Source organism: Vulpes lagopus, chromosome 2 (assembly GCF_018345385.1).
Source record: "Vulpes lagopus strain Blue_001 chromosome 2, ASM1834538v1, whole genome shotgun sequence".
NCBI classification, from domain to species: domain Eukaryota; kingdom Metazoa; phylum Chordata; class Mammalia; order Carnivora; family Canidae; genus Vulpes; species Vulpes lagopus.
Window position 1 is genome coordinate 151,739,269 of NC_054825.1, and position 23,292 is coordinate 151,762,560.

Sequence of the window (23,292 nt, forward strand, 5' to 3'; positions counted from 1 at the left end):
AGAAGAAAAAAAGTGGGAGCATCTGGGTTGCTCAGTAGGTTAAGCCTCTGGCTTAGGCTCAAGTCATGATCCTGGGGTCCTGGGAGCCAGCCCCGTGTCAGGCTCCCTGCTCAGCAGGGAGTCTGCTTCTCCCTCTCCTTCTGCTGCTCCTCTGCTTGTTCTCTCTCTCTCTCTCTCTCTCAAATAAATAAATAAATAAACAAACAAATATCTTATAAAAGAAGAGAAAAAAAAGAAAAAGTAATTCCTTCTCCACCTGAGAAATCTGCAGGCCGCACCCCTCCATCCATTGCCCCACCAGCCACGTGCAAATGCTGCAGATGTTCACCACACTCTACTTTCAGAGCTCCTCGTTCTGGGCAGACTACAGTTTGAAGACTCAAAATGCTAACTATGTAATAAATTTCACACATTTTAATATATGAAAAGTCAGGCAAGCAAAATATAATTCTCCTAAAAGAAGCACGGGTACGTAATCAGAAGTAGAAACTACGCCACTGGTGTAAAATAATGTAAACTAGTTACAGTTCCAAAGAATCCTGGAGATCTACCTCCCATGAATTAGAAGGGGCCACACCAGCACCCACGTTTCCATCGGAGCCAGACCTGCGTCCCTCAACACGTTGTCCACGGGGAGACTCTCATTACATGTATTTTTAAATGTTTGGAGTCCTTCAGAAATCTCACTTAATCAGAGGACTCTGAAGAATGAGTTTACTTAATTGAACAACACCAAGGCAATACCAGCTCCTGGATTATGGAACAAAGCAAAACAAAACAAAACAAAAAACAAATAGAGTAGGTGGCATGTGACTTTAGTCTGTAGATTTCACACCATGTTAAGGAATAATGGGAAGACATTTTCCATATTTCACTACATTACAAAATTGTTTTACTTATTTCATAAATTATACATGGGCAGCAGACTTTAAAATGCCACATGTGTCTTACATTCCCTTGAAAACATTTTCAAGTAATTTAGGAGGCTCCATTTCTAGACTTGATCTGACAGATTTGCAGCAACACGTAGTAATTGGCGTAATTCATGCTCTGACAGACTGCTTCCACCGAAGGAACGTACCGAGATGCTTTCTTCATGCCGATACTGCTTCCAATTCCTCCCGCCATCGCTGAACATGAGGATGTAGCTGGTAACCCAGTCGGAGCTCCCGTATCCCCCCTGGGTGGCCACAGCCGTGACCTCCATTCTCTCCCCAAGGTCAATCTGCAGCCACTGGTATTGATCTGACACAAGTGGAGACCAGCCACCAGCCCCTTGTAATGAAAACAGAAACAGGAGAAACATGGTAAAGAGAAAGAAACCTTTAAGATCTATATGGCTCTGTAAGAATGGGAACACACATAAAACAGATGAAAATCAGAGTTTCAAATCCTGGAACATTTAACCCCCTCATAATTACACACACACACACACACACACACACACACATACACACACACATGCATTCAAACCACAGAGTAGGTAAATAGATGACTCCTACATTAATTAATTGTTAATTGCCTTGGTTTTGAGCTCATAACCCCTGACTCTCTAATGTCCAGGGGACCCACTAAGTGAAAGTGCCTAACGCAGCAGGTGAACAAGCAAACACCATGCCGCTGCATCCATGATTGAAGCTAGTGTCTTTACTGGCCTTTACGTGGGACTTATTCTTGGCTGATCTAAAGGAAAACATTCAGACCATGGTAGAACTAGAAAAACTTAATTCTCAAACCCGAATCTGAGGAAGTACAGTACTGAATGCTGAGATGAGAAAGGTGGTGATGGATGGCACAGCCCTACACTCGATATGCTTACAGATTCATGCGAGAAACACATTTCAAAGAACGATTTGAAATGCAGTATGTCAGGGGCAGAGGTGAAGGTTTTTCTGCACAGGGAGAGACACCTCTGAGAGGCAGCAGGGAGTCTAAGGGAGAATCCAGAGCGAGTGAATAACAAGGACATTTTCAGGTATTCGAGACAATAGCTATGGAGCAGAAATCACGATGGATGCTTTGTTTTGTCCATAGAGAAATAGATGAGAAACAGAAAAGTTAGAGCAACCCAAGGATGTCTTGTTGATATATTTCATTCTTCCAGCTTAACAGAAACATGAGTTTTGGATTTGGATTTAGCTCTCATGTTGAATTTTCTGATTTTAAATTAATAAGCAATAAAAAACGGGAAAAATAAGCTTGATACACATTCTGGAATTGATATTTTGCTAATTATCCATGTCTAGAAAACACGAGTCACATAAATAATCCCTAATATGACAAAGGCGGTTTAAAAAAAAAAATTCCCCTCACTGTGCTGGCACCTACCTCGATGTTTTCATAATGAGGCCTAAAGCATCAGACAACACTTACCATCTTCCTGTTAGGAGCTCTCGCTGACATCCACACTTGGTTTGCTAAAGCCAGTAGGGCTGAGTGTGTGTCAGGAGGGGTGTGACAGGGTCACAGGGCAGCTCGGAGGGGAGGGGATGAGGGGCATTTGCATCAGGGCACAGAGGCATCAACAGGAGGCAGGCATGTACGTTTCTTCACCACGTCCTCCTTTAGCAGCACAACTTGCCCATGTACCACCTTTCGTAAAGTCTAAAGTTACAAGTTCTTTAGAACCCAGAGCCTTTCTAATTTCTTTCTACCCAGATTTCCCACAGTGAATCTTTGTTGAAGTATTCCAAATTCTCCTGTTAATGTGCCATAAGCACAATGCCTTTTCCTCTGACGCAGAATCCTTGAGTACACTGCAGTTTTGGTTGTTCTGGAACGCATTTTTAAATTTTTTATTCTGAAATAACTTCCAATTGACAGAAGAGCTGCAAATATAGCATAGGAGATTCCTGTCTACTTTTTACCCAGGGTCCACCAAAGCTAATATCTGACATCACCACAGTACTTTTATCAAGGCTCAGAGACTAATGAAATGACAAACTTTATTTTGACTTTTCCAGTGTTTCCCACTAACTCCGTTTCTCCGCATCAGGATCTGGTGGAGACACTGTGTCTCCTCTGTGTCCTCCAGCCTTTGACAGTTTCGCAGTCTTTCCTTGTCTCTAATGACAAGATTAGTTTTACTGTTTGGTCCGAGGGTCCCACTGCTGGACAATAAATGGAAGTCCTTCTGGATTCTTTTTTTTTTAATAAATTAATTTTTATTGGTGTTCAATTTACCAACATACAGAATAACACCCAGTGCTCATCCTGTCAAGTGTCCCCCTCAGTGCCCATTTCTAAGCTGAGAGCTAGCTAACGGTCCAAAGGAACATTACTTACTCTATGACTAGGTGCGATTTTATGATCCTCACAAAAATAAACTTAAAAATTAGGCGATGGCATTCCACTGATTGTCATATTGTGGAGAGTCCACATTTGAAAGTTTATATAGATCGGTTTAAATCTTCAAGAAAGTACATAAACGCCCTGTATTATTTTGGCTCATCCTAGTTGGTAGTAAAGTCCTAGAGAGGGTACTGATGATACCTCTTCTTACATTTCACCGTCTTTCCCCGGCAATTTTCATCTCTCATGGAAATAGTAGCATGGCATCACCCTTGTGGAGAAGCACAATTCAGTAAACATGTCATGATATCTCCAGCTTGTCGCCTGGGACCAGCTCTCACACAGGTGCAGCTACTTATCTGTCAACCAGCCCTCAATACCTGTAGGCAATGGCCCCTGAGCATCTCCTGTTCTTTACCTGTGGTGACCATGGACTACTGATATGCAAATTAAGCAATTCGATTAACTGGGTATTCTGATAAAGGGGTGGAATTTCAGAACCACAAAGGCCAGGGGGCAATTGGCTTTGGCAGGATAACATGGACCCTGGGAACCCCCAGATCACTGCTGGGTGCTGATGGAGGCCACTGGGCACTCATGGGGGCCACTGGGTGCCAATGGAGGCTGCTGGGTGTTGATGGAAGCCACTGGGTGCTGATGGGGGAAACTGGGTGCCGATGAGGGCCACCAGGGGCCGCTGGGGGCTGCTGGGGGCCACTGGATGCCAATGGGGGCCATTGGGTGTCAACGTGGACTGTGTTTTCCCATCACCACCCACCTCCCTCCCACCTCTGCCCCTTCCTGAATAAAGCATCACAGCGTGTACAAAGGAAAGCCTAGCCAGAGGGCCCTGCTTGCACAGAACAAGGTTGCAGTGCCCGTGTGAGGTCGCCCAACACAAAGCATCCTTCTTACTCCCAGGGAAGGCGTGCTAGGTGTGTGCTCATGCTGTAAGGAGGATTCGGCAGGAAGATGCATTAAGCACCCAGTGTTCCCCCTATCCTCCCATCGGTTGCCAAGTGCTGAAAGACAGTCACAGATGTAACAGGTATCACTGCCGAGGCTTCCAGGTGAACAAGGGGCCACAGCATGGCCATCGAGCTTTCCCGGTCACCTTATTACTGAATGGTGTCTTGCCGGCCACTTCATATCAGATAAAGGTAAGAACATGAAGAAAGACAAACCTGGTTGTGCATGCATCATGTGCTAAAGACCTTGCCCAAGGTCCCACATGTGACCCCAACCCCCACCCCCCCACCCCCGCCCTGCACACCCAGCAAGCGGGATTGGCCTTACAGTCTCTGCTCTGTAGATGAGAACAACACAATCATTTCAGGTTCCTGTGAGGATGTTTTATGAAAGCTTGGCCCCCTGTCATTCTCTACCCTGCCTCAGAACATCTCCCTGTGGTTTATCAGCTATTCAGTAGTGTTTCCTTACCACTCACCACACTGTATTTTATATTGATCCGTGGGAAGGCGTCTGTGTCTAGTTATTCCTGTGTGACTGCTTCCCCCATCCCTGGTTGGCTCAGATACAGGCAGGGTCAGTTCCTCAGAGACAAGAAAGGTTGACTAGGAAACTCTCAGCGGGGCCTTAATTACTCTGTCCACTGATCACGATGACAGTGACCACGGCTCCCGGTGATCACAGGGCATGCGCCCTTATAAACCATTGGCTTTACGCAGAGAAGAACATTGCCCAGGGCAGAAAAGCCAATGCGTATGCCTTCTTCCAGCCTCAACAAGTATGAGAGCAACAAACCATAAGAGACTCTTTGTTATAGGAAACAAACTGAGGGTGGCTGGAGGGGAGGGCTTGAGGGAATGGGGTCACTTTGGGGATGGGCATTAAGAGGGCACATGAGGTCATGAGCACTGGGTGTTATGCAACTGATGTATCACTGAATTCTGTCTCTGTCACTAATGATACACTATATGTTAACTAACTTGAATTTGAATTTAAAAAAAAAAAAGATGACCATGAGAGCAAAAGTCAAGTGGGTTAACGTGAAGTGAACAGACCCACCCAACTTCAGGGCGTCTGTATGCCAAGCAGATAAATGGCTAAGTTGCAACTGTTGTCAAGGGAAGTCCCCCCCGGCCCCACCATCACCACTACCATTAAGGATCATTACTCCATTGTCTCAAATGGGATCTCAGCCAGCTACATGTGTCCTCTTTCCTCATTACACACTTCTCAATCCACAGGTGCTTTATCCCAAGTTCCAGGCAGGGCCCAGCATGAGAAGGAAGAGCAGGAGAGAGGCAAGAGCTCATTCCTACTTACCCCAGGAGATGACAGGTGTCCCCAGGAAAGAGGGGTCGGCAGGCAGACGGTCTCCGTGGATGCCCCCTGACCTCCCCACTCCTGGATCCTTGGGCTCGACACGCTGAAGGCTGTGTCATAACCCTGTCAATGCTGCTGAGGGGATGAAGCATTTTGCTGCAGCTCTGATTCCCTAGGAAGCGATTCCAGCTATCTACAGGTAGCATTTCTGGCTATCATGCTGGAGCAGGTCCAGAGAGCCTGCCTCTGGGCCTCCCTACCTGGGCTCTGATTCCCTTCCCGCTGGGCCTCCTTCACTGTGCCAGCAGCCTGAGCCAGGGAGAATGGGACATTTCCCAAAAAGTGCATCCAGAAGGCCAAAGTCAGACGCAGCTGCCTAGTTGTAAACCAGATTTCTATGTGCAAGCCATTTTAAAATGGCTTTGTAAACAGACAATTCAAAAGGTAAATAAAAATTGTGCACACCAGCCAATCTGAGATTTGTATTAAATGCCAGCGATACTGAGGAAAAGGAAACATCCTGGAAGCACTCAGGTGTGCAAATGCTCCCCGAAGCTGTCTACAGCCTCCCCAGGGATGACTTTCTACACCCTTTGGCACCGAGCATTCATTACTGCAGCTATTTCTGCATAAAACAAGCAAAAATCTGTCAACACTGTGTGTTCTGCTTTGCTGTTCGTACATGTATTCCTGACCGAGTTTTAAGGGAACAGATAGTAGAGAATCGCACAGATCGGAGTCAATCTGAGACTCTTCAGCTCCCGTTTGAAGTTCTGTGTGGACAGCGTGGATAAGACGATGCGCTCATTTCTCACCTTAGAAGCAGAACAAGACTTGCCCCGCAAGCCTATCACAATCCGAACAAGCAGTAAACCCCTCATTTATGACTGCATAGACTGTGTGGCTGAGCTTATTCCTGTCCCGTGAAATCTCCACGTTCCCAAGGAGGGCAGCTCTGGGATGTGTCCTCGTTCTATGAAAGCATCACTTTCATAGCCCCCTGAGTTTGCAGAACAGACAGGGTATCCGAGCATCCTCAGGCCAAGCTGCACAGCTGCAGAACTGGGGGAGGCTGGGCCGCCACGGTCCTCACCGTCCCCCTCCCCCACTTCCCATGGACACCCCACTGCTGCTCTCCCATGTCCTTTTTTTAAAAAAATTAAACATGGTGGAGGATTGTGTCAGGAAGTGCAAGGGGGAGATGCTCGGAAATAAAACCAAGACAACTAAACGATCCCCCCATTTGTGACTGCTCAGTCAGCCAAACGCCTCTGGAAAAGAATTCCATTGAGGCTCAACCTTGCATTTTCTTTAAGGCTGCCGTAGAGCTTAATTCATAACAATCCGTAAGCTCACTGTGAGTGCTCCGATGAAAAGAGTCATGCACAGATTACCTGCTCTACAAAATAGAGTGTCTTAATGAATGCAAAAAGGATGAGGCCTGAGCGTCACGAAGCAAGCGTGGGTGCTGCTGACAAGAAGCACTTCGGGCGGGGGCCTTCGAAGGATAGTACTTGACTGTGTCAGAGCAAAGCCTTCTCCACGTGATTCCCTTAGAGGAAACAGGGCAACAAGAGTCGAGTTGCAAGGATCACAGGAAAGAGAGAACAGTGAGCCCTGGATCACCATCTCACAGGCAGCCCCTAGTCCAGGCAGGTCTCCATCCATGTTCAAGGCAGTAAGGCAGCTGCCCACAGGGCCTACGGGCAGGTCCCAGCAGCTTTGGTCACTGGCTATGGTCTTCCTGGGGCACAAGTTAAACATGTAGATCAGGACACCCAACCTATGCACCATTAGGGATGCCAGGTGCCTCACGAAAGATTGCTAACAGGACCTTACCACTTTGGCAGAAATGAGGGTCACCTTAGCTGGTGCATCTTTAGCCAGGGGTCCTGGGCAGAAAAAAAAAAAGAAAGAAAGAAAGAAATCCCTAGAAGGGGCAATGCAATTGAATGTGGCTGGATGGAAAACCCTGCAAGTAGTACAGGGGGCAGGGAGGATGGGACAAAATACATGTCTACAGGAATGACACTTATTAAAAAGTGAACAAAGCCATCCTGATATGTGTCAAAGGTACATACTGTTAAATGCATAACTTCTATGAACCTCTCTGTGTATTATGAGTGATATAAAAAGTGAATCATTTTGAAAAGGAACAGACTAGAATTTGCTAGACAACTATTTAAGAACGTGATGGCCCTTAGAAGGGCTCCCAAATCCCATGAGGGCAGTTGCCAAGTATGTCACAGCATGACTGACTCTTGGAGAAATGGAAATTTCATGGCAAAACTGTGGCCGCCACGAGGCACTTAACATGCAGAGTATAGACAATGAAATAATTCTGAAAAGCTAAACTATGTTTTTTGCTCCTTTTCTCCAGAAAATCCTGGTAGCTGGTGATCATGATGCCTCTGAGCCCCAGAGAAGCCAGGAGGGCGAAGGGCAACTCAGGAAATGGGAATCACAATGTGCGAGGACTTGGTTCTGGAAGAGCAGGCGGGGACCCTGGGGACTTGGAAGGAGATGAAGCAGAAGATGAGTAAGGGTGACAGCAGGGTCAGTCAGACACCTTGATGGGGAATGAAGCCCCAGGGCATAAGAAAGGTGAGAGTAATCAGTGAAAAGCAGAGGTCAGGCTCTGGTGTGGCTTCCGTTGGAACTCTGGGAGACCAGCTTGTAGGGGCTGTGCAGTCAGGACATCCTTGCCAAATCTTGCCTGCTTTCTCCCTTCCAGGAACGTGGAGGACAGCACTCCCAGCCCCCTTGCAGTTGGGTGAAGCTACGTGACTGGCTCAGGCCAACAAGCTGTGAGTGGACTTGACAGGTTACTTCTGGGCCGAGTTGCCAGGACAAGACGTCCATTGCTCTTTTCCCCTTGGCATGGTGACCCAGAATCCACCACTGGCCATCCAAAGCAGATACAGAAGCTAAATGAGAATCCAACTGGATCTGAACGGAAGGTCAACTTGGCAAGAACAGATTAAACTTGTAAAGGAAGACTGTGGCCTGATTGCTCAGGCTCAAAACCAGGTAAGACTCATGGTCAGATTTCAGGGAGACAGGAAGTGACATGAGACCTATCCCTCAAGGGGCAGGTGACCTAGCAAGTGGTGGCCTTGCCAAAAAAGCACCAGTAAAGTAAAACCACCACAGGCTTCGGGAGTGTGTGCCAACTAACCCCTAGTGTTAAGAGCCAACAAACTCCCTCAGCAAACAGCAGGAGGAGTCCCACCCACCATCCAGCTCCATGAGGGCATGAGCCCAGCCTGCAAACCCAAACGGTCTTGAAAAGAGCAGGAAACACACAGAGAAATCGGAGCATCTCCAGGAGACATTCTCCTACCCAAAAAAAGACTACTGATCTCGAAGAGAGGGAGAATTGTCTTCCCCTGGGGTAATTCTATAACTTGGGCTGCTTGGAAGAGAAACCGGCCCCCAACACTGCCTCCATGAAGGTCTCCGGCAACTCTGAAAACACTGGGTTTATTCTGGATTGTCTCATCTAGTACCTCAGGCTCTATGGTAGGAACCTGGAGAGTCCAGAGCTTGTGGAGGGCTATGGGGAGGATCAGAGCAGTTATGTGTGTGGTCTGTGTGATGTCTGCACACACCCTGGTGTTTGGGGCTTCTCTTCCCACATGCCACCATCTTGCATTTTATTTCATTTTATTTTATTTTATTATTTTTTATCTTATTTTATTTCATTTTCACCTTGCATTTTAGACAAGCTGTGATTTAATAAAACTCCATGGCTACCAAGACAGTGCTCTGTGCTTTAGTACATGGGCATATTTTACACTGATGCTATTATGCTTGGTCTGCCCCCTCTACCCAGTATCTACAAAGTCATTTGGAAGGAAAGGGAAGAAAGAAAAATAAATGGTGGTTTACAAAGACTGTGCATTAACCCTAATAAGTCTAAAAACTTTTAAGGAAGCCAGATAAACAGAATTCAGAATCTGATGTCCAGAGGCAAAACCTTCCCAGTACATCCATATGCCTTTATAAAAATCTGGTGTTCAAGACCCTTTATTGCAACTTAAATTGCTCATTCTATTAACTGGGAATGCTGGCCAGCTCCATTAGCCTCCTGGCCTGTGAATAAAAGATGGGAATTTATAGGAACTGCAATTTCATGAAAAAAATATAACAGAAAACTTTACTATTATAAGATTTGCATCAAACATTTTTGATGCAATGTTCTGATGTATGTCAGCTGTTGACAAAATTTTAGATATTTAAATTATTTACTCTTTCAATTTTTAAAAACATTTCTTTGTTAAAAACCAGTGAATTTTTCATCATGCCCTATTTGGGATATTGCAGAGTTCAAATAATCAGTGTTCAATGTTATAAGAAACTGGTATCCAATAGCCATATCTAAGCATTTTTCCTAATCTAATCATTTTTTCTTTACTTATTTATCTTGCTAAAACCTCTAGTATAGACTTGTATTATAACTGTACTTCACTATTAAGGAAAAAATATCTTAATGCTGAGAGTAGTTTCTAAAATACTCAGCCATTGGGGATCCCTGGGTGGCTCAGCGGTTTGGCACCTGCCTTCAGCCCAGGGTGTGATCCTGGAGTCCTGGGAACGAGTCCTGCGTCGGGCTCCCTGTGTGGAGCCTGCTTCTCCCTCTGCCTTTGTCTCTGCCTCTCTCTCTCTCTCTCTGTCTCTCATGAATAAAATCTTTAAAAAAATTAAATTAAATTAAATACTCAGCCATTAATTGTATCGGCATCATCAGACAAAATCTGTCCTGGCTCCATCCACAGGTAACACAATCTGTGCTCTGCGTGCTCAATGTTTCAATACGGGAAAGGTGGAAAATACGAAGAGAAAAGAAAACATCTAGTCAGCTCAATTTGTCCCCGTCTACTTTCTGTGTGCAATAACCAATGTAGCATTCTGAAATGTCATTTTTTGATAAAGTTAAATTTCATGCAGCCTCATTGCACTGCCACCAGTGAGGTGACTTGCTGCATTAAAAGCCATGATTTTCAGCACCTGAGTCAGGAACAGAGCAGGCCCACCCTCTGGAAGTTAAGTGTTCATGCAAGCATTCTGGGGAGATAAACGAGGAAGACCATGTGTATGTGTCTTCCTGAGTCAATTTCAAATATCTTCTGGCAAGGCCACGCACCTCACGACCATGACTGCGCTTACAGATCAGATGGTTGGGGAGAGCACGGTGTCCAGAACTGGAACACAGTCTCTGCAGTGCTACTAAGCCAGCTTGTTTAAGATTTTATTTATTTATTTGAGAGAGAGAGAGAGCACAAGCATGGGGACCAGCAGGTGGAGAGAGAGAGGGAGAAGCAGGCACTCCATGGAGCAAGGGAGCCCATACGGGGCTTGATCTGAGGACTCCAGGATCATGACCTGAACTGAAGGCAAATGCCTCACAGGCTAAGCCACTCAGATGCTTCCCCCGGGGAGGAGGAGATTGTTGGTTTTGTTAATGAACTTTCACCTGGATAAACTTGGAGTATGAAGACTCTTTAGAAGACATTTGAGAAGAAAAATATGAAGTCAAGCATGTTCTTATTTATAAGGTCAGATTTCAGCAATCTGGATTTTGCCTAAGAAATATTAGGTAACTTGCAATTTTAGGAAATACTCAATTTAATATTGATGGAAACAAAATCAGCCAATATGAACAATCAAGCCCAATTTTCAAGGACTTTGCATTTTTATCTAATGGCATCAATTTTCTGGAGCAGGTACATGAATAAATGTATTTGTCTATGATTTACTTCTTAAAATCTATCAGTTTAGAAAAATTACACATTCAGGCATTTGGGGATGTTAACTTGCAGCAATTTATGTTCCTTTGTATAAAAAAGTAGTATGTATTACATCAACGTGGGCATTTTGTTTAATGTATTATCGAGAACCCAACTTTGGACATCATTACAGAAACTTTAGAGGAACCAGAATAGAGATTCCAAAAATAAACTTCAGGAGCTCTTAGTCTTATATTGAGTGATGATGCTAAGTATTATCTCCACAGTAATAGCACTTCCATTAGGGGACTCACACAAAACACTGAAAAACACATGGTTACACAGGAGTCATGGTTTCCTGAATCTCATGGACCCACCTCTCCCCTTTGGCTGATAGATAGATGATAGATAGATAGATAGATAGATAGATAGATAGATAGATAGATTCCAATCTAAAATTATGGGATGCCTGGGTGGCTCAGTCAGTTAAGTGTCTGACTCTTGATCTCCACTTGGGTACTGATCTTGGGGTCGTGAGATCAAGCCTTAAGTCAGGCTCCAAGTTCAGGATCGAGTCTGCTTGTCCTTCTACCCTCCCTTCCCCCTCCACAACATGCATTTTTTCTCTCTAAAATAAGTAAATAAGTAAAATCCTTAATAATAATAATATAAAATAAAATAAAACAAAATAATGTCCCGCCTAGTCTTACGACCCCATGCATCAAGTAAATGCAGTGATCAGCTCCACATAAAATCCCTAGCAGAAGCCATGATATTTCAGATATTTCTAATTTTTCAGAAAAACATTTGAAAACTCAAAGACTCCTGGGAAAAATAAGAAAATAGGGAGGTAAAACAGACCCTCTTTTTTAATACTTCCAAGTACCATGGAGCTCCTGGGTGTGTCAGTGGGTTAAGTGCCCGACTCCTGATTTTGGCTCAGGTCCTTGATCTCCCAGGTTTTGAGATCAAGCATCAGGCTCCTTGCTCAGTGGGGAATTTGCTTGAGATTCTCTCTCTCTCCCTCTGCCCTTACATGGCTCGCTCCCTCTCTCTCTCTCTCTCTCTCTCTCCCTCCCTCCTTCTCTCAAGTAAATAAATAAATCTTTAAATATAAAATAAATAACAAATACACAAAAATAAAACCTCCAAGTACCGTAACATACACCAAGGAAATTCTAATCATATAACAAGTAGTCTAACATGATTTCCATCACCAGATCATGCACAGAATTTTCAAAAAAGCCAAAAGTACTATATATGAAGAATCATCGTTGTCATTATTATAATCGTCCATATTTTACACAATCCACGTTTTACATCATAATATCCTCAACTGAAGTGAGCTAATCTGTTCTCCAGCTGGTAAGGATATGCTGGCTAATCTGATATGCTGGCTTTTAAAAGAAAATATACATAGATAATCCTCCAGAAGGAATATCAATAAACTGTGCTAGATGAATCTAGCTTTAGCAATGGGTATGAAATCAGATGGTAAAATGAAGGAATATTTCGTGAAATGGGGATTGTATACAATCAGAGTAACAACAACCGTAAGAAAAGAAAAACCTCATCAGTTGATTGCCACGCTTTTAAAAAAATTAATTTAAATTTGCAAAGAGAGTGATCTGAACATAGCAAATAGGTTTTATACTTACCATTTTATAATGGCTGCTTATCATATTCTAAGTTATTAATTTTTTAATTAAATGTAATGGAAATAAATTCATCTTAAACATCGGGATTTTCTCTCCAAATGCTTATAAACTTCCCAGTGCCACCGCACTGACAGGACGGGAGGCCTGAATCATAAAGATATTCTGTATATGCAAATCGGAAACACAATACACAGGCCCCTCGGGATTCTTTAAACTAATTAAGTATGGTGCTTATTTAGGTTTTATAGTCTTTGGGCAACCACTGGAAAGTTTAGATGTTAAGCTGGTATTAGAGTAACCACCAGACCAAAAATAGTAAATTTGATCATTTAATTATTAATGGAAATCTGGCTTCAATGAGAAGATATTTTCATTGGAGAACTGAAAGTTATCATGCCTGATGCTTCATAAATATCTGGAGGAGTAAATTATCTGGCCAGAAATGCTGCTTCTTCCTAAAGGACCATGAAGGTGGTCATCAGTGGGTATGCTCTCTCCTCTAAACTTGCCAAAATCCTTCACTGTGTCCTTAATGTGCCCTACCAGTCTATTTGGTCACTTGCAGAGTTCCTGCATTTGATTTTTAAGGATACAATAAAATTCAAGCTATACTTAAACTATGATCTTAGAAATACCAGATAAAGGGAGGAAATGCTCAATTCCATAGTCCTAGCTTCAAGTTTTACATTTACAAGGGACACAGTTAATTTAAAATTTCACTTTCTGGGGCACCTCGGTGTCTCAGTGGTTGAGCATCTGCCTTTGGCTCAGGGAGTGATCCCGGGATCCTGGGATCGAGTCCTGCATTGGGCTCCCTGCAGGGAGCCTGCTTCTCCCTCTGCCTGTGTCTCTGCCTCTCTCTATCTCTGTGTCTCTCATGAATAAATAAATAAAATCTTTAAAAATAAATAAATAGTTAAAATTTCACTTTCTGAATTAATAATTCGCCAAGAAAAGTTAACCTATCCCTTTAAAAAGATAGTAAAACATTTGAGTTTGTATGTATTAGCTTATTCAATCCGTTGAACTATTATTTGTGCAAAAGAAAAAATAACTGAGTCAATGACATTCAAGGAGCAAGAATGAGTAAATATCTCTTCAAAAAGTAATCCATTATCGCCCTTCCTACACATACAAAGGGAATCTATTTTTAACAGATGCCTTCCCTCGGGCTCCTCCCAGGCCAGCTCCTGGGATGGAGCTGTTTCCCCATCACTCTCCTAAGGCAGCTTCCCATCTCACGGATGCCAGTGACTTGTTGGGTGTCCCTCAGCACCCGTGACATTGGCTCATCCATTTGTTGGTTTAGCTACTCATGATACCTATTCTTGACTAGTCACTCATCCATAGGGCGCCCTAAAGCTAAAAAGGGGTGATAAATTAGGAAATAATCTAGAGCGTCTAATAATCTCCTTCTGATTTGAATCTCATTGATGATCATTTGCTGTCCATCAACAGGGAAGGGAGATGTCAAAACAAACAAAAAAGATTAAAGAAGAAGGAAGGGAAGAAACAATAAAATGTTGAACTGCTTCTTCATTTTCATTAAACTGCAATATAATTACTTTGTGAGCCGTAAGAATGAATATTAAGCAAGAGTGATAATTATTCTCCCTGAGAAAGAATCATGATGGATCAAGAACAATATGGTATCGGACTCACCATCTCTGCGATTAAGACTTGCAAAGCCCGGGCCGTGGCTGCTGGACAGTTCCGAAGAGCTGCTGAAGGCTTCTCGCGGCAAGGTGGATGCCAGCGCAGCATCACAATTATCTGTGCAGAAAATACCAAGTTCCGGTTAACTCCCTGCTCAAGGCTTGTCTTCTTCTCCCCCTCCCTTCCTACTTCCTTCCTCCTCTTCCTCCTCTCCTTCCTTCTTTCCCTCCCTTTTTAGTTAACAGGCTAAGAAAATGCTAGAACCTGTGGCAACCATCAGTCTTGGTCAGAGGTGTGTTAGTAAATGCTAACAACAGGCTCTTAAAAAAAATAAAAGCCCTGACTGGTAGCATTTGCCATCTTCTATGGTGTACCTACTCCCATCGTGGCCAATTACAAGCTATCAGTGTGATATCACCAAGCATGGGACTGAAAAGAGACTCACACATGTTCACACCATTAGACAGTATTTCCAGCCTACAGATCCAAGACACTGAAATAACCTCAAGAGCACAGATAATAGCAAGATGCCATGAAATAGAGTAATGAGTGGTGAGTTTGGAGAACTTACCTTTGTTTTTAACATGATTTATTTCACTGTAACTTTCTACAATTTAATCTTTAATAATGGCTGTATTTTAACAACTGGCTTACAAAATTCATGAAAAGTTAACGATTGGCTCTTGCCAACTGCTAAAAGTTGGTTGCAGCCCACTGCTCCTCAATGGAAGAACTATCAGAAGAATTTCCTTTGAAATCAGGAAGAAGACTTTAACAGGCATCACTGCTTCTGTTGAATGCTGCTCTCAAAGTCCAATCAGGATATAAGAGAACATTTACAAATTAAAAGCATAGAATTGAAAAAAGAAAAAAAGCAAATGTCATCGCTTTCAGATGATATGATTGTAGAGGTAAAAAATCCAAAAGTAGCTAATTGACTGGCTTAATAGCTCCATATCCCAAAAACTGATTTCACTTTAAACTCTAGTTGGGGTTAGACGATAAATTAAATAGAATAGCAAATAATAACAAAACACATAAAGTATCTAAGAATGAATCTTAGGAAACTGTGCAAAACATAATAATGGAAAAAAACATAATGGGGATTATTATAAAAACTATATTGAAAGACATTAAAGCAAAACTGCATAAAATACAGCCTCCAGTAATCACAGACAGGAAGACAGCATGTTTAACATCTCAGCCACCCCCAGTTTGATCTAAAGATTCATTTAGAAGTCCAATCAAACGCCCAAGAGAATTTTTCAAGGAAATTGAATTGGGGAAACCATGACTTGGAAATTCATAACATGGGGTAGAGACACGATTTAAGGAGCCTGGGAAGACAAACAGAAAAACCACATCTTTATGTTCATCAAACCTTTAGCAAAAATTCAGTATTTTCTTTAATCATGAGCAGCAACAGCCCACAGCATTTTGAGTAGTGCCCATGCATTTGATTTGTTACCATCATAAGTTAGAGGTATTCTCATAGTAATCATTGTCATGGACATCTAGAAATACAGTTGATGCTCCTCGTTATTTCAAAATAATAGCATTTATTCAACTCACTACTAGATTTTGTTATTTAATGTACTTAATAGCTAAGGAGACATTATATAACAATTTCTAATTTATTGATATCAGCACATCACTGTAATTGGCATATACATATACAAATATATAATGCATTCACAACCATTGCTCTGAGAAGGGGACACAGGCTTTGGCACAAGGAAGGCCCAGGAAGCCCCTGTGATGGGGGTCATGCACTGAAGCACCAAGCTGTTGAGTTCATATTGAGCTATTATTAGTACTTTAGGACATTCCAGAGGAGGGATGTTGTCTACAGTTCATGGTCAACTGAGCAAACTTGAGTGTTAGGTTAGAAATCTCTCAGGGGTGCCAGCATGTTGAGCAGACCATGAATGCAGAGGGGTCCTGGGGACCTCACCGCCAACTTGAAGTCACACAGAAGACTGAGAGCAAGAGAAAATTATTCCCATTAACTGTGTGTCTTCAGAAGCCTGCTCTCTTCCCATCCCTGGCCCCACAAAATTTCCTTTAGGGGTCTGTCCCCACACTGCCCCTTCGTCTCTGTTGCTCACACGGTTGTTGTCCTCTCACCACTTACGGTCTCCTCTTAAGTTGGAAACTGATAAGAACCTAGCACAGATTTTGGAGCTGAACTTGGGTGGGGTTGGCATTTGACAGCTTGCCTGCTCTTGGGGTGTCACTCACCCTTCCCTAAGCTTCGGTTCTCTCTGATGAGATTTCAGTGGGAAATCACGCAACTAGACAGTGAAGAGATATACAACTGGACGGTGGGGATTCTCACAATTGTACAATGAAGAGACACACAACTGGACAGTGGAGAATCACACAACTGTACTATGGTGATATTGTGTAATTATACAATGGGGAGCCAACTCCCACAACTGTACAGTGGGGAGTTACACAACTAGGCAATGGGAGTCACACAGCAGTATAGCAAGGAGTCATATAACTGTACAATGGGACTCATACACTAAGAGGATTGCTAAGGATTACAATTATTTGCTTTTATTATTCTCACTATGGTAATACAAGGCAAAACTAAGTTCCTTCAAAATATCTTATAAAGACATTTTCCCCCTACAAAGATGGAAAAGGAAGGATTTAAAGTTCTAAACCATATTGTCATTTTTTTTATTCTTTCCTCAAAGAAGGCATACAAAGCTTAGTCTTTAAAAAGTAGCAGTAGTAGTAGTAGTAGTAGTAGTAGTAGTAGTAATAGCTTTTGTGTTGTAATCTTTCTTTGGAAGAACAATTTATAAAATTTATTTTAAAATGATAATTTTCAGGCACCTGGGTGGCTCAGTCAGTGAAGCATCTGCCTTCAGCTCAGGTTGTGATCTCAGGGTCCTGGGATGGAGGCTCACATCTGGCTCCCTATTCAGTGGGGAGTCTGCTTCTGCCTCTGCCCCTTCTCCTGCTTGTGTTCTCTCTCTCTCTCTCTCACACTCTCTCTCTCTCTCAAATAAGCAAATAAATAAGTAAATAAATAAATATCTAGAATGACAATTTTCTATCTAACCCTAACTTAGAGGCTTTAAAGCCTGTGTTCCAATTTATTCCAACATTGTAAAAGTTGAGGATATGTGTGGTCAAAAACAAGGTGGTCACATTCTATAAGGCACCTGGAGAGGAGTGGTTCTGGATTTTGACAGTGTTTTCTAGGCATTCAGTGTGTTTCTAACTAAATTTAATGCATGTAAGGTGAAGGCTCAGGAGTCATCCTGAACTTCCATTAACTATAGTTTTCAATCTGAAATGTCTATATTTTCTGCTAAGATTCCTGAAGCAAAAACTGTCAAGACCCAATTTAATTTTCTTTTTCTGGCATCATTATAAAACTTTTGAATCCAAAAAAAAAAAAAAACTTTTGAATCCCACTAAGTGAATACCATTCTTATGAATAATCTAATAAATATTATTTCTATCCAAAAAAAAGGTGATTCCTGAAATGTTTCAAAGATACAAGAATTATTCACAAATTGTGGTTTTTAGCAAGTGAGATGGCAAAATAACTTTAAAGCACCACTATTTATCACTTAGAGGGAAAAGCAAGTTGAGTACAAATAATAAGCTTATGAGAATTAACATATGAAGATAGACAGAAACTATTACAGCTAAATAAGCTAAAGCAACTTTATTCCCCTTCCTAATAACCACTCATATTAATGAGAGTGATTCTATGGAATAATCTTAATTTTGAAAAGCAAAATGTACTCAAAGTGAGGTTCTCAAAACAGCTTAAGAATTCTAAAGGCAAAGTGATGGTCCATTGTCATGTGTTTGGAGAAAAAAAAACACACCACAATTGTTCATGATTTATATATGACTCAGATCAAAGTGCCAGGGACACCTTTGTGTGCGTTCTGATATAATTCATATTTATGAAATACTCAAACCTTGTCTCACTAGTTGTACCTATTACAATGCCATTTTAATCAAAAGCCTATTATACATCTTACCAAAAGAACAGCCTTAGACTGAGATTATAAAACAATATATCAGCTTCTTTTTCTCAAAATTATATATATTTTTTTCCAGGTAAATTCATTTACCACTGAAGCTATCTGGACCTGGTGTAGGCCCTCCAGTTGAGTGAATTCATACTGGTAATACTTCGTTTTCTTAGATCAAAGCATTTATAAAATGCTTCACAGATTTTTGAGCCAATTTTAAATTACAAAATAGTATATTCCAAATGCTGAATCCAAATGGTAGAGAAGATGTAAATGGGCAAATATTTGTTAATAAAAAGAGCTTCCTGCCTAATGACTTGTCTTTGAACTTCCAGAAAATGTGCAACTTAAATACATGAAATCACTTTTGAAAAAGTCTTCTTGTTAGAGCACAAGTCAATAAAATTGAAAATAAGAAATCAGTGCAGAATATCAAAAAAGCCAAAAGCTGGCTCTTTGAAAAGATCAGTAAAAGGTTCTAGCCAGGTTAGCTTAAAAAAAAAAAAAAGAAAGGAAAGGTCACAAATTATTAATATCAGAAATGAAAGAAACAGCATCACTACAGATCCCATGGACATGAAATGAAAATAAAGAAATAATATGGACAACTCTATGTCCACGCATTTAATAACCTAGGTTATATGGACTAAAAGATACAATCTGCCAAATTCACACAAGAAGGAAAACAATCTATATAGGCCTACATCTATTAAAGAATTTGAATCTATAATTAGTAACCTTCCAAAACAGAAAATACCAGGTCCAGATGGCTTCAGTGGTAAATTCTACCCAACATTAAGGAAGAAATTTTCCAAATTCTCTACAAATTCTTTCAGAAGATAGAAGCATAGGGAATACATTCCAATTCATTTTATGACAACTGAATTAACCTAATACCAAAACCAGTCATAGATATTACAAGAAAAGAAACCTATAGACCAATACCTCTCATAAACATAGATGTAAAACCCTCAACAAAATATTAGCAAATTGAATCCAACAATGCATAAAGAGAATTATACACCATGAACAAGTGTAATTTATCCCAGGTATGCAAGACTGACTCAACATTCAGAAAGCAATTAATGTAATCTACCGCATCGATGGGCTAAAGAAGAAAAATCACATGATCACATAAATAGATGCAGAAAAAGTATTTGACGAAGTCCAACACCTATTTGTAGTAAAAACTCTTAAACTAGAAATAGAGGAGAACTTCTCCATCTTGAAGAAGAATACCTACTGAAAATTTACAGTTAAATCGTACTTAATGGTGAGAAACTTGAAGTTTCCCCACTAAGATCAGGAACAAGACAAGGATGTTCCCTCTCCTCATTCCTTTTCAACATCCTACTAGAAGTCTTTAATTAATGCAATTAGACTAGAAGAGGAAATAAAAGGGATACAGATTGAGAAGGAAGAAATCTCTGTTCGCAAATGTCATGATCATCTATGTAGAAAATCCAAAAGAATTAGCTAAAACAAAAATTAAAAACAGAAACCTGAAACTAATAAGAGATTATGGCAAGTTGGCAGGATATAAGGCTAATAAACAAAAGTTGATTGCTTTCTTTATATATCAGTAATGAACAGGTTGAAGTTGAAATTAAAAACACAACACCAAAATTAAATACATACATACATACATACATACACACACAATACCACTTACATTAGCATCCAAAAATATGAAACACTTGGGCATACATCTAAAAAATATGTACACAATCAATACAAAACACGGATGCATAAAATCAAAGGACTAAATAAAAAGAGAGTCAGAAGTGGGCCCACAGAATATAATCAACTGGCCTTGGACAAAGGAGCAAAAGCAATACAATGGAGCAAAGATGGTCTTTTCAACAAATGGTGCTGGAACAACTGAACGTCCACATGTAGAGTCATGAATCTACACACAGATTTTTCACCTTTCACAAAATGTCTCAAACAGATCGTAGATCTAACAGTAAAGTACAAAACGATAAAATACCCAAAAAGATGGCACAGGAGAAAATCCAGATGCTCTGTATTGGGCAATGACTTTTTTAGATTAAAACACAAAAGGTACAATCTATGAAAGAAAGAATTGATAAACTGGCCTTCATGAAAGTTAAAATTTTCTGCTCTGCAAAAGACACTGTCAAAAAAAATGAAAAGACAAGTCACAGACTGGGAGACAATATTTGCAAAAGATACATCTGACAAAGAACCATTCTCCAAAATATAAAAATAACTTTTAAACTCAACAATTAAAAAAACCCAACTCCATTTAAAAATTGGTCCAAAGACTTCCAGGGACTTCAATAAAGAAGACGTGCAGATGTCAGATAAGCACGTAACAAGAGGTTCCACATCATAGGTCATCAGGGAAATGGAAATTAAAACAATGAGATACCAGGCAGCCTGGGTGGCTCAGCGGTTGAGCGCTGCCTTCTGGCCAGGGCGTGATCCTGGACCCGGGGTTGAGTCCCACATCAGGCTCCCTGCATGGAGCCTGCTTCTCCCTCTCCCTGTGTCTCTGCTTCTCTCTCTCTCTCTGAATAAATAAATAAGATCTTTTTTAAAAAATAATAAATAAATAAATAAATAAATAAATAAATAAATAAATAAATAAAACAATGAGATACCACCACACTCCTATTAGAATGGCCAACCCCTGAAACACTGCCAACATAAAAATCTGGTGGGGATGTAGAGCAACAGGAACTCTCACTCATCGCTGGTGGGAACGCAAAATGGCACGATCTTCTTGGAAGACAATTTGGCAGATTCTTAAAAAACTAAATATACTCCTACCATGCATTCCAACAATTACACTCCTTGGTATTTACCCAAAGGAGTTGAAAACTTATGTCCACACAGAAACATGTGCACACTGTTTATAACAGCTTTACTCGTGAATTGCCAAAACGTGGGCTCAAACAGAGTGTCCTTTAGTAGGTGAATGGATAAAGAAACTGTAGCACAAACAGACAATGGAGTATTTTCAACACTAAAAAGAAATGAGCTATCAAGCCACGAAAAAACATGGAGGAACCTTAAATGCATGTTACTAAGTGAAAGAAGCCAATCTGAAGAGGCTACATACCGTTTGATTCCAACTATATGACATTTTGGCAAAAAGCAAAATTACAGAGACAGTAAAAAAGATCAGTAGTTGTCAGTGTTTAAGAGGTAGACAGGAATCAATAGGTGGAACACAGGGCATTTTTAGGGTAGGGAAGCCACTCTGTGAGACACTGGGATGGTAAATACATGTCTTTATACATTTGGCAAATCCCATAGACTATACAACACCAAGTGTGATCCCTGATATGAATCATGAACTCTGAGTAATAATGACACATCAAGATAGGTTCATCAGTTTGAACAAATGAAGCACTCTGAGAGTGGCTGTTGATGATAGGTGAGGCTGCGCATGTATGCGGAAAGGAGGGGGGATAGGAAATCCCTGTACTTTCTGCTTAATTCTGCTGTGAACTTAAAACTGCTCTAAAAATAATGCGCACTAGAAAACAACTTTGTTTTTATCAACAACTGAGGATTTACTTCAGAATAAAGGCTATGAAAAAAAAAAAGAATACAGGCCATGATTCAAATAACTACCTTAAGAAAAGACATAAACACTTAATCTTCACATTGGTTCTATTCCAGCTATATGTTAAGAAGCCTCTTTGTGAAATTTAGCTCTAGCACTTGGCCTGGCAAATGAAAAAAAAAAAAAAAGTCTACTCCTTCCTGGTTTTAAAATAATGCAAAACTGCATGACTTCCAAACCTCAGAAGACTCAGAGCTCTGGAAGGAGAACTGTTTCAGTTTTCTCACAGATTTCCCTCCTTCCACAGCCTCCTTCCACAGGAGCCAAGGATTTGGACTTGTTTGAAAGGCAACATTTTAATAATCCCAATTATTATCCACCAATGTCCCTGAAAACTTATATTCAGCAAAAGCCACGGATACCCAATGGTGTCTGTGATTCCAGCATTACAACTGGTGCCATTTTAATGAATCATCCTGCCTCTCATTTAGGATCAGCAGGTTTCATTAAAATATATATATATATATATATATATATATATATATATATATTTATCTTTATTTCCTCAGCTTCTAGAGCAGTGCCTGGCACATGGTAGGCATCTGATAAATGTGTGCTGAATTAAATTGGCCACAAGTTGGAGAAGAACTTACTTCAATCTCCATATCTAAGTTATATTTCATCCGTGACATGTATTGAGCTAACAACATGGAAACAGCCCAACTCATCCTGATAGGAAAAGCACGCAGTCTTCATTTCCAGGCTGAGGCAGGTGACAGTGGGACACAGGTTAACAAGGGTGGAGAAGAGAGGGCCACACCAGCACAAGGGAACTGTGCAGGAAGCATTCGTTTCAGGTGACATTCTTGTTCCTGCTTTAAAACATCAGTAACAGCCAGGGGCCCACCACACTCAGATACTTCTCAGGAAGAACTCACAAATGGAAAGAACAGAACATCTCTGCATTCCAAGAAAGGAACATCTCCAGATGTGTCAAGGTTTGCACAATTCTGTGCAATACAGTTTAGGGGCAAACAAGCATAGCAATAGTTTCTTGGACACTGATGCCCAAGAGACCTACCTTCCTATATGAAGTTTCATGGTTTATGGGGTGCTCGGGC

The 23,292-nt window shown here is 41.2% G+C and overlaps 1 protein-coding gene across 1 annotated transcript in view; it reads right to left on the minus strand.

The window, feature by feature from the left end:
- Nucleotides 1-23,292, minus strand: part of LOC121479799 (contactin-associated protein-like 3) — a 188,343-nt gene that overhangs the window by 144,570 nt on the left and 20,481 nt on the right. The window contains exons 2-3 of the mRNA XM_041735601.1: nt 14,630-14,740; nt 1,082-1,275 (exon numbers count right to left, since the gene is read on the minus strand). Coding sequence (XP_041591535.1) covers nt 1,082-1,275; nt 14,630-14,740 — 305 coding nt within the window. The remainder of the gene's footprint in view (nt 1-1,081; nt 1,276-14,629; nt 14,741-23,292) is intronic.